This window comes from Rutilus rutilus (genome assembly GCF_951802725.1).
Source record: "Rutilus rutilus genome assembly, chromosome: 10".
NCBI lineage: Eukaryota > Metazoa > Chordata > Actinopteri > Cypriniformes > Leuciscidae > Rutilus > Rutilus rutilus.
This window is the reverse complement of record NC_140215.1, coordinates 11,061,604-11,081,466: the sequence shown is the minus strand read 5'-3', so window position 1 is coordinate 11,081,466 and position 19,863 is coordinate 11,061,604. Positions and strand designations below refer to the sequence as shown.

Below are 19,863 nucleotides of genomic sequence, written 5' to 3'. Positions count from 1 at the left end.
AATAAAATATGACAAGAACGTAGAGTTGATATTCCACTGGTTTTGGCCATCCTTCTGTTAGACTGTCTCACAAATGAATTAGGTTGAATAGCTGTTAAATTTAAGAACACAATTAGATAATACCAATTTAGGTCAACAAATTACCCAGCACTGCTTAATTTTGTTCAGTATGTGGTGTAAAAAGCTCGCATTAGCAATTATAGAAAAAACACATGGTCAAGTCAAAGTGTCTGAATAATTTTTGGTCCCAAATGTTTATAAATTTTACTGGTAGTCCACTGTATGAATAATTTTTGGGTATAATATGCCACAGTTTACTTTATTTTGCTATCCTCACTTACATAAATGAACTATAGTGTCCTGCACCCACTAGTAAAAAAATATACAAAATTACATCTGGTGTCTGAATAATTTTTGGTTTGACTATATATATATATATATATATATATATATATATATATCATACCAATTATAATATATTATAAATTAATTTACCTGTACATACATTTCTACATGCATGTAGTATTTATTACCACTTGAGGGCGACAAACTTGTTTATATATGCTGATAATCCATATGAATATGCCACTTTAGATGTCATCTTTACAGAAGTGGCACAGAAGTTATAGCCTATGTTCTGCAGTGGCACAAAGCCTGTATACTCCACAAAAAGGTGTTTTTGTTGTTTATTTTTGCAGAGAGATGGCATCAATACACAAGATTTACAAATGCAAAAGCAATGTTATTTTTTTCTTTAAATAATTTCCTTTACAAATACAGAAACCAGAACCATTAATTAAATACATATTATAATATAATATAAATATGTAGCCTACGCTATATTCAATATGATACCTATGAATATTACATTATTTTATATGACAAAATTGTTAAAGATTTTCTCTGATAAAGAGAAAAGCTCAGAATTAAAATGTAAAGTCGAAAAGGCCGTTTTCAAATGTATACGGATTAATGTTGCCTCTGAGGCCTTGACAATATAACACATGTATTTATTTTGTTGAAGCGATAGATGGCACCATATCACCTAAGAACAAAATTTGACATTGTAATCCCGCTCCTACCCGCATTACAAAAAGTCTATCAACACTGAAATAAACCGGCGTGTTAATTTGCCAAACAACAAAGCGACACTTGAGAAAAATTTCTTAAAAATTGTCTCAGGCCTTGCAAAAGCGTCTCCATCATTTAAGTGTATATTTTATAAATTGAATCTAAAATGAATGATAATTATAATCACCATCAAACCATACAGGTGCTGCTTTATTACTTAAAAAAAAAAAAAAAACCACGATACATAAACTGACGTCAAAAGCAACAACTGCTTGTAGCCTACTTTAGATATTATGCTTAAATGTAGCCTATTGTTCTGCTTTTTGAAAGAAACAGATTTAAGTTGAGTTATGACAAACACTTCAGTCTTGTACGTTGACATTGAAAAGGTTAATGTGAAAAAGGTTGTTATAGCCTATCATTTGCAGATCCAGTGGTCATGCAGCGCGCTAATAGCGTATCCTGTTTTAGCGTATATTAATCTCTCGCGTCCAGTTGGCTGGGCGTCCCACGTGGTTTGAACTATAAAAAAGTTTCAGCGCGAGGTGCTTTAGCGTCGTGATTACACGAGAGAAAAGACCAAAGGACAACATCCCTCCTGAGGCTGAAGAAATACGAGAGAACATACACAATTCACAACACTATTACAGAGAGAAGAGGAGCACGAGCACTTGACATTCGGTGGAAAGACAAACAGTGCAATTTTGTCTTCAAACAAGAAAGAGTTTTGACTACACTGAACTTTAAAGGAATACAAGACTAATAGCCGGTTTGTTTTGATTCTTCACCCAAGTCAATTTGTCAGTTACCCCGGAGATGAGGAGCTTTCGCGCTTTTTAACTGGCATCAATTAAGACTGATATTTTTGCGACTAGCCCTCACTATTAATCAATGTGTTTACCGTGTTTACACTTTCTGTGAACGTCTCTCAAAAATGACCGCGAGCATGATGATGAATGGAGATCTGTCAAAGGAGGTTGTTGGAAGTACAACTCTGTCTTGTTTATAGATCAATTGAATTAATGAACTGATTTGTTTGTTGTATGGACACGTTATTTAAGAAAATGAGTATTTACATCCTCTCTCTAACCTGTTTAATGGCTTGCATGCTCTCAGTTCAGTGTAGTCTGGGAGCTGAGACAGTATCTCAGGAGTCTCAGTGTGTCTCTTGTGGACTTGGGCACTCGGATGATTCGGGGCGAATGGACACGGACTTTCTGGAGGCGGTTAAAAGGCACATATTGAACCGACTGCAGATGAGAGAGAGACCAAATATCACGCATCCCATTCCCAAAGCTGCCATGGTAACGGCGCTGCGCAAACTTCACGCGGGTAAAGTTAGGGAGGACGGGAGGGTTGAAATTCCCAACTTAGATGGACATGCTACCTACAACGAGGTGCAAGAAGAAACGTCGGAAATAATCAGTTTCGCCGAGTCAGGTGTGTACAAGAAATAGCATGCTGCATGGCTACTTTTACCTTAATTGTAGAAGTATTGATATTGTGTATTATATTAGTTATGAAATCATATTTAAGCATATTTTGGAATACCTGAAACTTTCAACATGTCACTACAGTTGAGCATAATTAAGTACAAGTACAAAGATTTCAATTTATTGGCTGTAACTTAAATTTATTTAAATTTATCATCAATCACTAAACATGTTTTGCAGATCAAATATTTAATTTGCATGGTCGAATAGTTATCAATACTTTGTACCAAAAGTATTAGCAGTTAACTACATGTACTTACTATAGTGTTAGGGGATTGGGGCTTGGTTTAGGGTTAGTTGCATGTAATTATGCCAAATCTATAGTTATTACTATAGTAAATACATGTAATGTGTAACAAGGACACATTAAAATAAAGTGTTACCATGGTGTCAGTACATGCCGCGGTGACCTCCTTGTCTGACTTTAGTAAGCTGTGACATGCAGTGGGTCTGTTCCTGTTCCAAAACCACTGCCGTCATAGGAAACATAATTTCCAGTTTCATGCATTGCACCATTTATGTGTGGTTGGAATCTATCTATCTATCTTTAATAGATTAGATTTAATACTTATAATAATCTCTCTCTCTCTCGCTCTCTCTCTCTCTCTATATATATATATACTAGTATGTGTGTGCATTCTGTGATTATAATTTAGCCAATACAAGATTTTCATGACAAAGTTTTTGCAGTGATGTAGTAAATTACAGTACTGAATATTACTGAATTGCTTTAAACAAGTGTTGCAATTTTGCTACTGTGGGTCTGTGAGGGTTAATGAGACATGCATCCTTGATCTAATATGTGTATGATTATGTAACTGGAGCAATTAGAATACATGACCCTCTCTTAACATACAATTAGATATGCTGACAGAAAATAATGAGTAGTTTGTCAAATGATGAATTTTGCTAGGTGGGTGTTGAGGCAATTAAAATCGGGAACACCAAAAGAGCATCAAAAACATGGCAATCAAAGCATTACAGATAATTTGTTAATAAGAGGGCAAGGACATGCCATGCCTTTTTCCTTATTAATAGACAATATAGCAATAAAAAAAAAAAAACTTGTTAAAATGAATAAAACGAATGCCTTTGTATTTACTTCAAAGGAATTTATACCACTTAAATAAGAGTTCCCATGGTCATAGATAACCTGGAAATTTGAGGTAATTATGAAATGGTCAGAAAAGTAATGGAAATATAGTGAATGTATATTCAATTACTTTTAAAAACACTTATGCAGCAAGTAACCCTGTCTGAACACCTGAATATGTCATGGAAATTCATTGGTCAAAAGGAATGGGAACCCGTTAAACTAGATGATAGCATAGTTACCCATTAGTTCCAGAGCAAAGTGACGAAGCTCTGGATTTAATTTTTTGATTAAACCAATCTGTGGTTCAGCTCAATTTACAGGGAAATGTATGGAGCTTGTAAAGTGTTAAAAAACATGGATAACATTTTGCACATTAAGTTCTGTAAATTTGCATGAACAAAATTATATGATAGAACCAGACTTTTATAACCGTAATCTGTCGTCATTATTAGGAAGGATAATTGATTTTTTTAAAATACATTTTCCAATATCTCGGTTTGATGCACATTCAATCTTGTAAAACTGGCTTCTTTATCTTCTAGTCTTACACACTGCAGCACAATTAGCTTGGACATTATTCGGACTTCTTGCTCCAATAAGAATGATCTGAACACACTCATGACAGCGCAACAAAAGAAGGCAATTATTGAGCGAGTACTGTGCGTTCTTGCTAAACCCAATATGTCAACATTGGGAACAAAAACAACAAAAGAAATCACTCAGAATAATGCATGAGACATTTGAGTCGTTGTGGGTGACAGAGGCTGGGGTGGGGGGATGGCCTTCTTATATCCTACTCTGAAAATGCATTTCAAATATCAAAGCTCTATCAGGCCTCTTTTCAGTGTCCCCTATTATTCACGACACCTTTGAACCACTGAGCAGCAATGCATCATGAAACTGGCTCTCCGAGCCCCCATCTGCCTCAAGGCCAGCTGGCACTAACCCCTCAAGTGAAGGCTGCCAGCCAGGGCATAGCATGAGGACAACCCTAGATCTATTCTGCTCAGAGGTACAAAAAGAGGAATTTGTGAGGTATGCAATGTGCAAATCACTGCAGCTGCAGGCAATTGTGCTGTCTCGCGTGTTGCATGCTCTTCCCTGCTGTTATGCGCTATGATGGCAAGCCAGAAGGTGGCTCCTATCTCACTCCATGCTTTAGGAGAGCAATAAGAAGAGGACTGCCAAGGTACAGGAGAGGACGGCTGCCAATTTCAGGTCTCTATTGACACTGTCCTATGGGCCATTTCAGAAGTATTTGGTGTCCCGTAGCCACAGAAGCGGAGCGGTAGATGCTCGCTTCTCATTTGTCAGCGTAACCATTCGGACTCGCTGAACTCTTCAGGACCAGTTCAACGCGGGATATTAAGACTTCATTATTAGACATTATTCAGTGTGGCACAGTGTCCATAAGGTCAAAGAGCCAAATTGATCTCTTTAGAAAATCTTTGTTTTTTGACATTTGATCCAAGCAGGGAAATTAGAGCCTGTAGTGCTAACTGATTGGCTGACAGTCAAAATCTAATCAGGCAGCATGCCATGGTCTTGATCTATTGATCTTCAACAAGCAGTTGGATTAACACGAGATTAATCTTCAGTGAAACACAGAAACAAACCTAACGTCCATTTTCTCAAAAGTACTGTTGACTGCTTATTTTGACAGTATTCTGCATGCTTGGTGTCTTGTAGGCTGTTGGCTTTTTAGCTTAATTGATTAATAAACACATTGTTAAGTTAAGAAATAACTACAAATCTAGAGTCTATCAATTAAATAAAAAATAGAATTAACTGGGAAGTGGAAGCTAAAAAATGTGTATAGCGTTTTACTATGACAGAAATAACTGCGTGAAATGTGAAATGCATTGCTGAAATGAATATCTGTCATGCTGACTGATTAGATAACTTACCTTTTTACCTGGTCTGCCAATCAACTAGCTCAGAGAAGATAAAAGTTAAACGCAGACTGTGAACCACAGGATGCAGAAGAAGCAAGCATACTGAAACTTTAAAAAATAAAAAAATAAAATATTTTGAAATTAACAGCTGAACCATTCATTTCCTTACAATATAACTCATTATAAATATAAAATAATTGTAATGTTTTGACAGTTTTTATTAAATTAAAAGCTATTTGATGCAAAGGCAAAGATGTCAATGTAATGAAAGAATTCTGATGTAGGTAAGTGTGATATTGATGGAGAGAAAGTATGCCACAACACATATACTGCACCTTGTCTCCCAGTTCGCATTGCCATGGAGAGTGCAAAGTGGACAAAGCCTTGCCCTGTTAATTTCAGTTTTAGCAGGAGCTGTTGAGGCAGGTTCTGAAACACTTGAGCACATGGCCATACACGTATATTTGTATCCAGGGGGCATATAAAAGCAGGTAACAAGGTGAAATGGTGGAGTAATCAGTTCAGTGAATGTGTTCCCTATCATCATAGAACGTACTTGTTCACACCTGACACCTCTCCAGGGCTTGATTCTATGTCACTGATAAACTTTGACTGTTTCTGCACTGTGGGATATAAACAAACCTTTTCAAAAAATATAAATGTATATATAAAAATATATATGTGTTTTGGATTTTTTAAGTTTTTCTTTACAAACTTGGTTAGGGTTTATTAGAAATGTTGACAGCTAGAATAACTATTATAACACTTTTACTGGAAAATTAAGTCATACAGTATTGTGTGATAAAATTATTACTGATTAATTTGTAGTTTTGAATTTTTTTTTCAAGACAATCATTTTTAAAATGTTCTGAAAAGCAGGGCGGGCCAAGTGCATGTAAAGCCACTGCTACTATATGTGAGATCAAGCTATGAAATGAAGAAGCCACCCTTTGTGGCAAGTTGTTGACATTAAACCAAACTAATCTGTTTGCAAACATGGTTGTTTTACTATGTCAAAATGTGCCAAACAGCTCTGGCATTCAAATCAGGGTTACAGAGAACATGATTCATGTGCAGCTTTCAATTTATTTTATTGGGTGGTCAAATAAATCTTTGCAATCAAATTATGTATACACACACACACACATACACACATAAATGAACTCTTGCATCTTGGACTACGCAATTCACTAGTTGCCAGTGTCATGTAAATACCTCATAATGCTTCTCATTTGAAGGGCACACGCTCAATGCTAGGCTGTGCCATAGCACTCTCCTAATACCTTTCACAGAGCATTGTGTTGTCAGTCTCTGAGGCTCCAGAAGCTCTGGGTTTTCACAGTTCTCCCTGTGAACTCAATGAACCCCCTGGGGCAAGGCCCACGTCCGACAACCCCCAGCCTTTCACCCGGTCCAGCATCTTCAGCCCAAACCATGAGGCTAATTGGACTTGGGCCCAGACCTGTGGCATCTAGTAAATCTTGACAAGTTGGGGGGTTTATGTCAGTGAATGTGGCTAAGGAAAGGTTGCCGTCAGCAGAATCACAACCTGTTTGTGCTATTTCAAATCTGACAAAAGGCATTAACAAGACTGTTTTGTAAGAAATAACCAACATTAACAAACTTCTTTGGTCTCTTACAGATGATGTGACTCCATCTAAGTCCAGCCTGTACTTCTTGATCTCCAATGAGGGGAATCAGAACCTCTACGTGTTGCAGGCACACCTGTGGCTGTACTTCAAGCTGTTGCCAGGTGCTCAAGAAAAGGGACTGCGACGGAAAGTGACAGTGAGAGTGCACTACTATGAGCCCGGTGGGCAGAACATGCACTGGCCCGTGATGGAAAAACGTGTGGAGTTGAAACGCAGTGGTTGGCACACCTTCCCTGTGTCCGAGGCTGTAAGGGAAATGCTGGCGAAAGGGGGTCGCCGTCAGGACCTCGACATCCACTGCGAGGGGTGCGAAGCTGCCAACGTTTTGCCCATCCTGGTGGACCCGAGCGACCCCGCACACAGACCCTTTCTGGTGGTTCGCGCCCAGCAGGCAGAAGGGAAGCACCGCATCCGAAAGCGAGGCCTGGAGTGTGACGGCAACAATGGCGGTTTGTGTTGCCGACAGCAGTTTTACATTGACTTCCGGCTCATTGGCTGGAACGACTGGATCATCGCGCCAGCAGGGTACTATGGGAACTACTGTGAAGGCAGCTGCCCAGCTTACATGGCAGGTGTTCCGGGCTCTGCCTCGTCGTTTCACACGGCTGTGGTTAACCAGTACCGCATGAGAGGCATGAGTCCTGGATCGGTCAACTCCTGCTGCATACCTACCAAACTCAGCACCATGTCCATGCTCTACTTCGATGATGAGTACAACATCGTCAAGCGCGACGTGCCTAACATGATCGTGGAGGAGTGTGGCTGTGCCTGAACAAAATCCATGTTAGGGCATGTTACGTAAGCAGTGACAGTCTTTCTGAACCACATGCATATAGATTGTGTTAATATTTGTGCACTCACAAAGTACAATCACGCACGTGTGTGTGTGTGCATCAAGCAGTAGATCATCAGATGTATGACAGGTGGGTCCTTCTAATGAACAAAAAGGCTTTGGGATGGTAAGGGAAATGGAACAACAACCTAGTTTTTCTCTAGTTTGCCATTTCTAGACTTAAAAAAAAATGGCTCAATACTTTCCTCTCCAACTGCAAAAAGGAGACAAACTGGTGTCACACTTTGATACAAGTACTTAGAAACTGTTTTACAAGCACTGGCATATCTCAATGTCCCTTCTACTTCAGAACACCAGCACTTCAACAGCTTGTTTAAGACAACATGACAAATCATTCCAGCTGAGGGGGAGATTTCAAAATCAGTGCATGTCATCATCCCAGTCGTTCTCAGAGGCATTCCCTTAGCAATGACTCTAGTTGTCTGCGGCATTGTTAAACCATAGTGAGGCTTCTACTCAAACTGCAAACACCTCTGGACGAGATCATCTTGAAACTACTTCTGCTGTTCTACTAATGTGTGCACGTCTCGACTGCGTCCGACTTCTTAACTAGATCTTGAGGTCTAACCGGTACAGCGCAAACTTCACCACTTCCTTCATCTGCACAGTTCTGTGACTGACAAACGCTTGCAGCGGTGTGCATTCCACGGAGCCGCTTCCATTCTGTCCAGCTGGTTTACAGGGAGTACAGCACTTGCGAAAACTCTCGAAATGCACAATTTAAAGCACTTGCATAATGCAAAGCCTTCAAAAGGGTATAAAGAGGTGGACCTACCCTTGCCCATAGTCCTTTTAATATAAAGTGCCGCACGAACTATGCAATGTATAGTAATCCTGAACTATGTCAAACTGAATTCTTCTTTCTTGTCTTTAAATCTTTATCAATACTTGAAATGTGATCTTTCGCTTGCTTTCCAAAGCGGATGATTGTTACGATGTTTGCACTGAAAAGTTGCGGGATTAGTAAAAAAAAAAAAAAAAACTGCCATTGAAAATGTTATTTTTATAGTAAAACTGAATTTTGTGAAAAATGTATTGTACCTAATTAATTGTACCAAAGAGGCCAATATTTTAGCTATTATAATAAGGTGGCAAGGCCATTCCAATATTTGTAAAATAATTATTGATAATAATTATTATCCTTCTCAAGAGGCCTAATAATCAGGGTACAACATTATGGATTCCATTTGTAGCTCTGTCTAATTTTTTATACTATGTACAGCAAACCGATGAAACAATCTCTTCCTTGTCTTTAATTTTCCAGTCTTCTATTTAATAAGAGTTATTTCTTAGCTGTTGTTACAAAGTCATTTAGTTAAATGGATGTCATCTCTGTACAGATTATGTAAAATAAAGATATTCTTTCTTAAATATTTTGTAACTTTAAAATAAATTCTTACTTTGCATCCTTGTGAACAAGTTGCTTTTAACAGCGTATCAAAACTACAATACAGATTGTTCATTGACAGTCTGACTTCTGCATGCATTTAAAAGAATATACATAATTACAAGACGTGCAACTACTGAAGTTCTGCAAGTCTGCAAGAGCGCTTTGTTAACATAATTAGGAGAACACACTGCCTTAACTTAAACCACACACTCTGAGATATCGATCAACACATTGATAGTATCAGTACTTATATATACACCAGTTAACACTTTGCACATAAATGCAATGCTCCATGGTTTCAATATTTGTCATTCTTAGTACATTCTTGGCTCAGAGTCAAGAGGACTCTCACTGCACAACATGTAGTCACAGAGACTGATTACATCAGAGTGGATCCCCTGAAAGCACTATCAACAAGTACTGCCTTTTCTGAGCCCTACAGGTATAAATGCAAAATATGCGGCACTAAAAAAAACCTTAGGCAAACAGAGAGACCAGACCAGCACACCTACCAATGGTCGGGGCGTTTCAGACAAATCCTGGTACAAAACAACAAGCACTTTCCAAAACATACCACATAACCCAAGTCAGATAATTACCTGAAATGTACCTGTCTTGCATCTGTCAAGAGAGGCAGATAAAGTGGTGTGAAAAATGACTTGTTTGTAGAAGTCCTCTCAAAATGACAGCACAAGATAGATATGAGTCAGAACTGACACCCACATGTAACAAAAATAAATATTTCGCTTTTAGTTTCTAAGTTATGGAGGTTGGTATGTGTTTATATGTATTTGTTTGTGTAGGTGGGTGTTCGGCGTGAGAAAAGTAAGAGCGACGTTCAGAGAGAAGGAGCAGCAGGTAGAGAGGTACAGGCAGAGCTGTCCCGTCATGTAGCAGAGTGTTAACGGTGCCGCTATGACTGCTGGAATGTTAATGACACCATAGCTACGCTGCAGGCAAACTCATGAAGCCACACACACACGTTAAGAAAACACCTCAAACCATCTCACTTGCAAAATACATACAATACAATCTGTACACAACATCTGAGGTTAACAGGTGTTAAGAGATTTATGGGGACTAAATTGAATGTAAAACAACATATAGACACATACTTGCCATAATTTGTCATTAAAATGCCCATTATTATGGGTAAAAATGCTTCGAATTTCATAAGCAAACATATGGATATACTTGGTTCACATGCACTCGAAGTGAACCAAGTAAGTGCAGTTCCTAAAACTGTTTCTGTGTTAATAAAAAATATGTACATAAACAATTAAGTAAAGACTTTCACATTGTTAAAATAACTGCTGTTTTTTGAACATTAAAGAATTATAAAAAACATGGTTTCCACAATTAAGCAGCACAACTGTTTGATAACATTCAACATTGATAATAATGAGCAATATTACTTGAGCTTCAAATGAGTATTAGAATGATTTCTGAAGGATCATGTGACACTGAAGACTGGAGTAATGATGGCTGAAAATTCAGCTTTACCATCAGAAATTACATTTTAAAATATATTAAGTAATATATTCACAATAGTGCTGCTTTTACTGTATTTTTGCACAGCCTTATAAATAAGAGACTTCTAAAAACACTTTAAAATCTTTCCGACTGTAAACTTTTTTACCGAGAGTAACTGTGACTCAGCTGTATAAATACATCAAGAATTTCCCTGTGTTTTTCCCCTTTTTATTTTTGCAGTGCTACGACGTACTAGATAGTTTTCCAACAGGCAGTGTTAGATTTGCATTTGGTTTCATTGCATTAATGAATAGCTACAAATTTATCCTGCTCTGAATTCTAAAAGAAGAAGTGAAACACATGCAATTTATTGTCACAGAAATTCTGACCCCAGAATTGACCTGCACAAGGCCTGTGAACACTCAGAGAGGGATTACAGGCCGGGGTAAAAAAGCTTGAGAACTTGCAAGCATACTTGAGTGGCCCAATGAGCAGAAGGTTCATTAATCCAGCAATTCTCCAATGTCTGCACACTTATGCTACTTCAAACATTTAAACGATCAAACAAAACCAAAAAGTTTGACTTTAAAGCTCAAATCTAAATCTAAAACGAATGATCAAAGATCATTCCCAACTGCCATGTTCGAAGCAAACACCTTTTACTCTGCAAGGAAACAACTTAAGGTTTGTCACTCTCCACCTCCCTCCTCCCCTCCACATTGACCCCTTGACTCCCTGAGCACTAGCGTACATTCAAGCCAACAAAGCTTCCATTTGTGCCATGGTTCTACCTAGTACCGACTGGGGGATCAGGGATCAACGAGGGTCACCTCTATAGGGAACCTAGGAGAGAGTCACCACTGTGAAAGAGCTGATAGTACAGTGTATGGCATAAAAAGGGCAACTAAACACTGAAAGCCCACAGTCAACCACCCCTAACCTTCTGTCTGGCATCCAAAACTCATTTAATATCCATCATAGCCCAACACGATGTTGATGTTGGCTTAGGTCTGGCCATTGGCTGAGCTAAATGAAGCTGCTTTGTGGCAGTGTTCTGAAGGATAGGATTATTTTAACCTTTGGAGAACGGAAGAAAGGCAGAAAGAAGACTTGAACTTGTGAGTAATTCCCCGCGCGTACACCACAGTTAAAAGGGGAGCCAAGAGCAAACAGCTGGCCTTTTGTTCAGCCAGGCAGAGTTTCTGCTCGCATTCATGTGACGTGGTGCATGCAAGGGCTGAAACCGCTGACGGTGATAGTGACAATGACGCGTACAAGTGAAACTGCAGCACAGCTCTGCCTTCAAGTTCACAGACAAAGGCCTGCGACTCTCTGATCTCACAACACAAGGAAAATATGGGGGCAAATTAGGGCATATTTGCATCGCCGAGCACACTGTGTGTTTGTGATAGGGGGAATTCCATTGGAGGGGATTTCAGGTGTGGTTGTACATTCATCGCTGGCCACTTTAAAGCAAGCCATCATGCCTGCGTGCCTCATCACGGCTGACTGAGGGCTCATTATTTTGCAGGTGCCTTATTGTTTTCCATTGTTCAGCCTTTAGGGAATTTTTATGATTTGACCAAAACAGAGATGCTGACTGTGGGCGTCTCAAGATGCTGCCGTCTCCATCACGGATGGAAGAAAGAAGACCTTTGTGAGGAGAAACTGATGTCGGAAGAGACCTGTAAGAGAGAAGGGCAGTGGAAAGAGTAGCGGAATGTCGCTCTTGGGTGACACGCCTATTGGTTAAAAGGAAGCTAGAAACAAAGACACAAAGAGAGAAGGCAACCTGATCAGATGAAAAGACACACAGAGGCTACGCTAATGAATGTGGACAAAGTCAATATATATTGAGGGAATGCTCTACATGGAAGGGAATATTCGGCATCATATCATCAAAATGTGTCTGGAGACAATGTATAGGTCTAACTGCAAAATTGACAAGTGAGCTACAGTTGTGCACACTGCTTCTTTCCCGTGGATGAAGCCTCATTAATAAAGGCCTGAGCTGTGAATTATATATGAAACGTTGACTGACCTAAACTGAATGAATCCCTGAATCTTTAGCTCTCACACACGACAGGTTACAGTGCATCCAAGATTGTCCTGCATGCTGACTGAATAGGGCTGAAAGAATTTCCTTAATTTGCCAGGTCTGTGCGCCAAAAAGAAAAAAGAAAGGTTTCAGCATTTCAGTTAAATAAGTGTATTTTCAGGGCATTTAAACTGCACTTTTTCTTGTTGGAATTTTAAGTGTGAACACAGTAATCGCATACAAAATTTCTACTACAAAAATTGCTTTGAATAGTACGTAAGTGCATTAACTGCATGCACTCTCAGAAAAAAAGGTACGAAAGCTGTCACTGGGGCTGTACCCTTTCAAAAGGTACAGTTTTGTTCCTTTTAGGTACTAATTTGTTCCTTTTAGGTACTAATTTGTCCCTTTTAGGTACATATATGTACCATTAAGGTACCAATATGCACCCTTTAGGTACAAAAGTGTACCTTTTGAAAGGGTACAGCCCCAGTGACAGCTTTCGTACCTTTTTTTCTGAGAGTGTGGGATGCATCTATTGTCTTTTTATGAGAGCAGTACCTGTGACAAAATAATAAAATGTAATTATAAAAAGGACAGCATGTGAAACAATACTTTTTTTCTTCTTCAATAACTCAGCAAAATGTTGCTTTTTATTCAAGTAATCAAAGAAATAATCAACAGATTAATCAAATTACCAAAATAATAATTAAACGCAGTCCTCTTAAAGAGACAGCAGCAAAGCAATATCATGTCTTTTAACATGTAGGAACAGTTACTGCCAGTTGGAGATATGAACTCCTATGTTAGGAGAATGTTTATTTTCCACCGTTATCTGATTCAACACAGCGATAAAACCAAAATGGGATGTTAATTGGAAAGCAGTGAGGGACCCAAGGACAGTACGGCATCAAAGAACAGAGAGCTGGACTTCTGCGGGACTAGATATCTGTCAGACTTTGGGCTTTCCCCTCGGGGGTACAACACAAGTCAAAGGCTACGGTTATCACCCGATTCAAATGAATTTCACAGAGCGCTGAGTCAAAGAGGGAATGAGAACCACACACAGCGTGCGGTTCTCCAATGCCTCTGATGATGATGCCTTGGCTCGAGATACCATCTTAATTTTTTCCACTCTCAAAGGCTGCTCTATGTGATATTGGAAGCGTGCCCGTAATCTACCACCAAGGAAGCGAACGCAACAAAAGCCTCTGTTTTAATATGGATCCCATTGTGTGATTTAATGTAAATACTTTGATTGATGATATTTTCAGGTGCATACAGAACATTCCAACGGCCTGTGCCAGAACCACACCACAGGTAACTATTTAATAGGGGAAAACAGAAACAGGAATGCTGTGAAGAGGGCATACAAGCACAACACAAGAGAGCAGTTTCTATTTAGGAAATGTTTGCCTTTGAATGTTACATTCATATTCATTGTCCCTGACCCGTCTCATCCCGGTTTACTCAATAATAAGGTGAGGCATAATAATGTGGTGATTCAGATTGTTTTACCCACTCTACAGCAACCAAAGCTCAACAACTGCCAAAGCTCAATCCCACCTTACAAAGCACATGTCAATCTTTAATGCTGTTTTTTCCAGTTCCACAATGATGACATGAGCCATTTGCCCAAAAAAGGTGGCATTGGGTGTGGATTGCTCAAGCGCGAATGACTGAGGTAATGACTGGATTCCACACATCTTACCTAATGCCCTTAAGCATTGAATAATCCCTCAGTTATCTCAGCCACTTCCTCATGTTGACCACAATTATCAGCTGATGTGAAGGCCAGCAGACAAGCGACCGAGTACCAGGCCAGGGTCAAGATTAGATCGGGAAGTTGGACAGCTGTTTGCATGCTGAGAGCCAATGAGAAAGATATGCAGTGTGTGCTTCAAGAGCAGCAGGCCTTTGCCGTATCGGTACTGACACATAGACACTCACAGGAAAAGAAGACATTTCCTCCAATGCTAAGTTCATGCTGCTGTAATGTGTGTGAGTGTGAGTGTGAGAAGATCCAGACGCGGTATGTATCTGATGCAATGTTATGTTAAGGGTGGAGTAAACCTTTGGGATTTGTGGATTGCAGGTAGGGAAACCTCATAAATGTTATAGGCATGTCTCATTTAAAAAATAGCAACCGTAAAAATAATTACATACACTTGCTTTTGCATGTTAATAAGTGATGAAAAACATTTAGGGCTCTATTTTAATGATCTGAAACCCAAGTATCAAGCGCGAAACGCAAGTAACTTTGTGGGCGGGTCTTGGGCGCTGTTGCTATTATACCGGCGGGATAAATGACTCTTGCGCCCGACGCAAATCTAAAATGGGTTGGTCTGAAGTAGCTTCATTATTCATAGGTGTGGTTTGGGCGTAACGTGAAATAAAACAATCAGAGCGACATCTCACATTCCCTTTAAGAGCAGGCGCTTTTTCCATGGCGGATTGCTATTGTAACGGCGGATTTGCCAGGCGCGCGCCAGGAGCGGTTCACAGCCGAGGAGAGCAACGTTCTCGTCACGGCCGTAAAAGACAGAGAACTTACATTGGGGATGGGAGAAACCCACCCAAATTAGCTTCGGTTAAACAGGCGTACTGTATAATAATTTGAGTAAATGTGTAAGCTAGATTTATGCCTATTTTTTCACATCTTCATGGACACAACAATGATTCCCCTCGTGTGTTAATATTTTTCCTTGTAATATTGTATGGTTTTATAAAAATGAGAACTGTGTGAAGATAAGATAAGCAAAGTGTATGCGCGTTGTGCACACGCTACATTGATTATGGCCAAGCATGCGCCCTTAAAATAGCATATGAATAACATGAGCAACATAGAAAACAATTCTGCCACTGACCAGGAAAAACCTAGTCTAAAGTCAGTGGCAGAATTGTTTTCTAAACCTGCAAAATATCACCAGGGAACGTTTGCGCCGGAACACGCCTCCTCTTTGCACTGAACCGCCCCCGGGAGCGCAAGTTCATTTCCTAACTCACCCGACGTGCATCTGTGGAGGGAAAAGTCCGCTGTGCGCAGGTGCAAAATAGGAATGATACATGCGTCAGTGTACAAAGTCAATTGCGCTGGGTGCAAGATAGGGACCTTAAGGTGTTTATGAGACATTATTATCCATAGCATGTCAAGTCAAGTCACACTTTATACAATACAGATTGTTTCAAAGCAGCTTTACAGTGATAACAGGAGAATGATTCAATGATGCACACAGAGTTCATTTTGACTGTACAGCAGCTCTAAATGAATGTATGTGTTGTCATTGCTCAACTGAAGTCAGTTCAGTGTTGATTCAGTTCTGTTAAGATCATCAATTATCAAATTAGTTCATTTCATCAATAAAGCAGTTCTGCAGAAAACAGTGATGTCATCGTCCAGCTCAGTTCAGTTCTCATCAAATAGTGTCAGTGCAGTCAAAACAATATATTGTTGAATAATAAGTGTCCCCAACTAAGCAAGCCAGAGGCGACCCGGACTCCATCAGGTGACAGAATGGAGAAAAAAATTGGGAGAAACTAGGCTCATTCGGGGGGCCAGTTGTCCTCTGGCCAATGAACGAAGATGGTATGATGATTCAGGCTGCATCACAAATCAGAAATCAAATTGTGGATCTGTAGCATTCATCCAGTTCTTTTTGCCTGAAGTTTGGATTCATCACGCCAGTATGGAGACGAAATTAGTCTTATCTGGTTCTTGTTGGTCTTTGCTGAGGATCTGTGCTGATGGTGACCACTGACCAGATGTCCCGAAATTTGAATGCCTTTTAAATTATAATTCAATTCAATAGATAGATAGATAGATAGATAGATAGATCTGTTTTGCTTTCTGAAGCCAGTTACTCAGACCTTGATATTAAGCCTCTGACTGAGTGAGTCAGTTTCACAGTCTCGTCACAGCAGATGTTCAGCTATCCAGTTGTAAACATGAAAACTCTGGCAACAACAACGGAGATAAGGGAAGGAATGGAGCTTTCTGCAAAGTCCCATGACTCACCAACAGGATTTGCTCATCCCTGCGCCAGCAGACCACAGAGAGTGCCTGTGAAGACATCTGACCACAAACTGACCGTAGCGACAGGCTTCCATGTTGGATATGTGCCTTCATTACTGCTTATTTGAAAGATTATATAATGGCAGCTCTGAATATGGAACATTGTGGCATTCACACATCATAAATGTTTTTATTTAATATTTTTACATTCAGCAAACAAAAAGTAGGATGATAAAAAAAAATGCAGGCACTAGAAGGAATGTCAAGTTTACAATGGGGAAAAATCAAACTTATGACTAATGACATTTTAAAGGAAGGAACACTACACAAGTAAACAAATTACCAAATGACAATTTTTCTGAACTGGATGTTGCAGACAACTTTTAGAAATTTTGAACAAGTTCATAAGTCTTAAAGGCAGGACATCATAAAAAAAGAGATGAGTAGCATTTGCTTCTAAAAATGAAAAATTTTGAACCCAAATAATGTTTTATTTTAATTAAACAGTTGTTTTTTTCTTAAGTAGAAAAATTACAAAAGTACTCAACAGTATCCTCACAACTATGTTCCTTCTTTCTTTCTTTTTTTAAGAAATTATATTTGCGAGGATCTCGTCAGGATTTAGACCGTGTCACAGTGAGACTGCTCTAATTAGAGTAACAAATGATTTGCTCTTATCATCCGATCATAGTTTTATCTCTCTATTAGTGTTACTGGATCTTAGTGCTGCATTTGATACTAATCAACCACGACATTCTTTTGAATAGACTCGATAATTAAATTGGCATTAGTGGAATTGAATTGGCATGGTTCTAATCATACTTATCTGACCGTTATCAATTTGTAGCAGTAAATGAAGAAGTGTCATATCGATCATAAGTTCAGTATGGAGTACTACAAGGCTCAGTACTAGGACCGTTGCTGTTCACCCTGCACATGCTACACTTGGGAGATATCATTAGGAAGGATGGCTTTAGTTTTCACTGTTTCGCTGATGATATATATAAAATGGATGACTAGTAAATTCCTATTACTTAATTCTGAAAAAAACAGAGGTTTTAATAATTGGACTAAAAACCTCCGCACGTTGTAACCTAGAAGAATACAGTCTAACACTTGATGGCTGTCTTGTCAAGTCTTCGTTGTCAGTTAGCAACCTAGGTGTGCTCTTTGATACCAATCTTTCATTTGAAAGCCACATTTCTAATATCTGTAAAATCACGTTTTTCCACCGTAAAAGCATAACTAAATTACTACATATGCTCTCAATGACAAATGCAGAAAAGTGAATGCGTTCATAACCTCAATGTTAGATTATTGTAATGCTCTTCTTGTTCTTACTAGAACCAGGAAGTATGACCATATTAGCCCGGCTGTGTCAACACTGCATTGACTCCCTATTAAATATTGCATACATTTTAAAATCTTGCTAATTACTCACAAAGCACTAAATGGTTTAGCTCCTCAGTACTTGAGCAAGCTCTTAACGCATTATAGTCCTTCACGTCTAATTCTGGCCAGTTGATAATACCTAGAATATCAAAATCAACTGCGGGCGGTAGATCCTTTTCTTATTTAGCACCCAAACTCTGAAACAATCTTCCTAAACTTGTTCGGGAAGCAGACACACTCTGTAAGTTTAAATATAGACCAAAAACAAATCTCTTTAACCTGGCATACACATACACATACATTATCACATTTCTATAATTCATATACTGTATGTTAAAGGATTGTTAGGAATCATAAGAAGAATGGCATCTAATATTAGTTTCTGTTTATCCCAAGGTTACCGTTGTCAGCCGCATCTGGTCCATATCCAGATCAGATGGCTGACCTGCACCTTGACACGACCACAACGCATCCCTGAATGTCAGCAGAGATCCAGTCAACTAGACAATCCCCTGTGAAGGCCTCGTGTCATAATAAACTTATGACAACACCAATATTACAGATAGCACTGGGTGGGGCAGGGAGTTATTGTAGCCTACATAGTGAAATCACTTTTGAATGTGCGCCCGTTTTTCACTTTCAAATTTGCGATCACACGTATTCTGTGTATAGTGAGCGATGGTACTCGGATGGTAGTTTGGATTCCCAAACACTCCACTCATTTTAGGACATTGTCCTGCCCAGAACTCATGTCACTGGTTGAGTCAATGTTTCTCTGTCAGGCCACTTCAACTAACAGCAAATGTTAAAGCATTAGATCACTTCAAAATGAAAATTCTGTCATTATTTACTCACCCTCAAATTATTTCAGACCTGTATGGATTTCTTTCTTCTGCTGAACACAAAGGAAGATATGTTGAAGAATGTCGGTAAACAAACAGTTGATGTACCCCATTGATTATCATAGTATGTTTTTCCTACCATGGAAGTCAATGGGGTACATCAACTGTCTGGTTACCGACATTCTTCAAAATATCTTCCTTTGTGTTCAGCAGAAGAAAGAAATCCATACAGGTCTGAAATAACTTGAGGGTGAGTAGATGATGAGAGAATTTTAATTCTGAAGTGAACCATTCCTTTAAAAGCGCAACAGAGCCAATCTGCACATTAAACTGAGAGCATTTTAACATCAAACATTAAGAATCTTTTAGAATTTTATTTCCAAGTTCTTGATGTCTACTGTACGTCCAAACACAGCTGCACATTATATCTCTAGTCATCTTGGTACACAGTGTTCATCAAGCCCCCAGCACTTACAAACACTTTTAGCTTGTTAACTTGTGTGGCAAGGTCCTGTAAAGAAGAAAGAAAGTGAAGGCTGGAATTTGCTCCAGCACCTGAAGATTAGCTCAGCATTCCTGACCGGGGCTGATGCCGGAATGGTGCAGCCATCCTCCTCTGATCCGTAAAAAAGGCTCAGACAGGACCCTGTGCCTGC

The 19,863-nt window shown here is 39.2% G+C and overlaps 1 protein-coding gene across 1 annotated transcript; it reads left to right on the top strand.

Annotated features, from left to right (window-relative positions):
* Positions 1-1,573: 1,573 nt before the first annotated feature.
* Positions 1,574-9,427, top strand: inhbb (inhibin subunit beta B). Its single transcript, XM_084422413.1, has 2 exons — positions 1,574-2,511; positions 7,198-9,427. The coding sequence occupies exons 1-2, from the start codon at positions 2,115-2,117 to the stop codon at positions 7,977-7,979; spliced, it is 1,179 nt and encodes a 392-aa protein (XP_084278539.1). The 5' UTR covers positions 1,574-2,114; the 3' UTR covers positions 7,980-9,427.
* The last annotated feature ends 10,436 nt before the right edge of the window (positions 9,428-19,863 follow it).

What these genes read in the sequence shown, in the direction of transcription:
- inhbb (XM_084422413.1), top strand. Translation starts at nt 2,115, where the DNA reads ATGGACACGTTATTTAAGAAAATGAGTATTTACATCCTCTCTCTAACC. An exon ending in AATCAGTTTCGCCGAGTCAG is followed by an intron (nt 2,512 to 7,197) that starts GTGTGTACAAGA and finishes GGTCTCTTACAG; the next exon opens with ATGATGTGACTCCATCTAAG.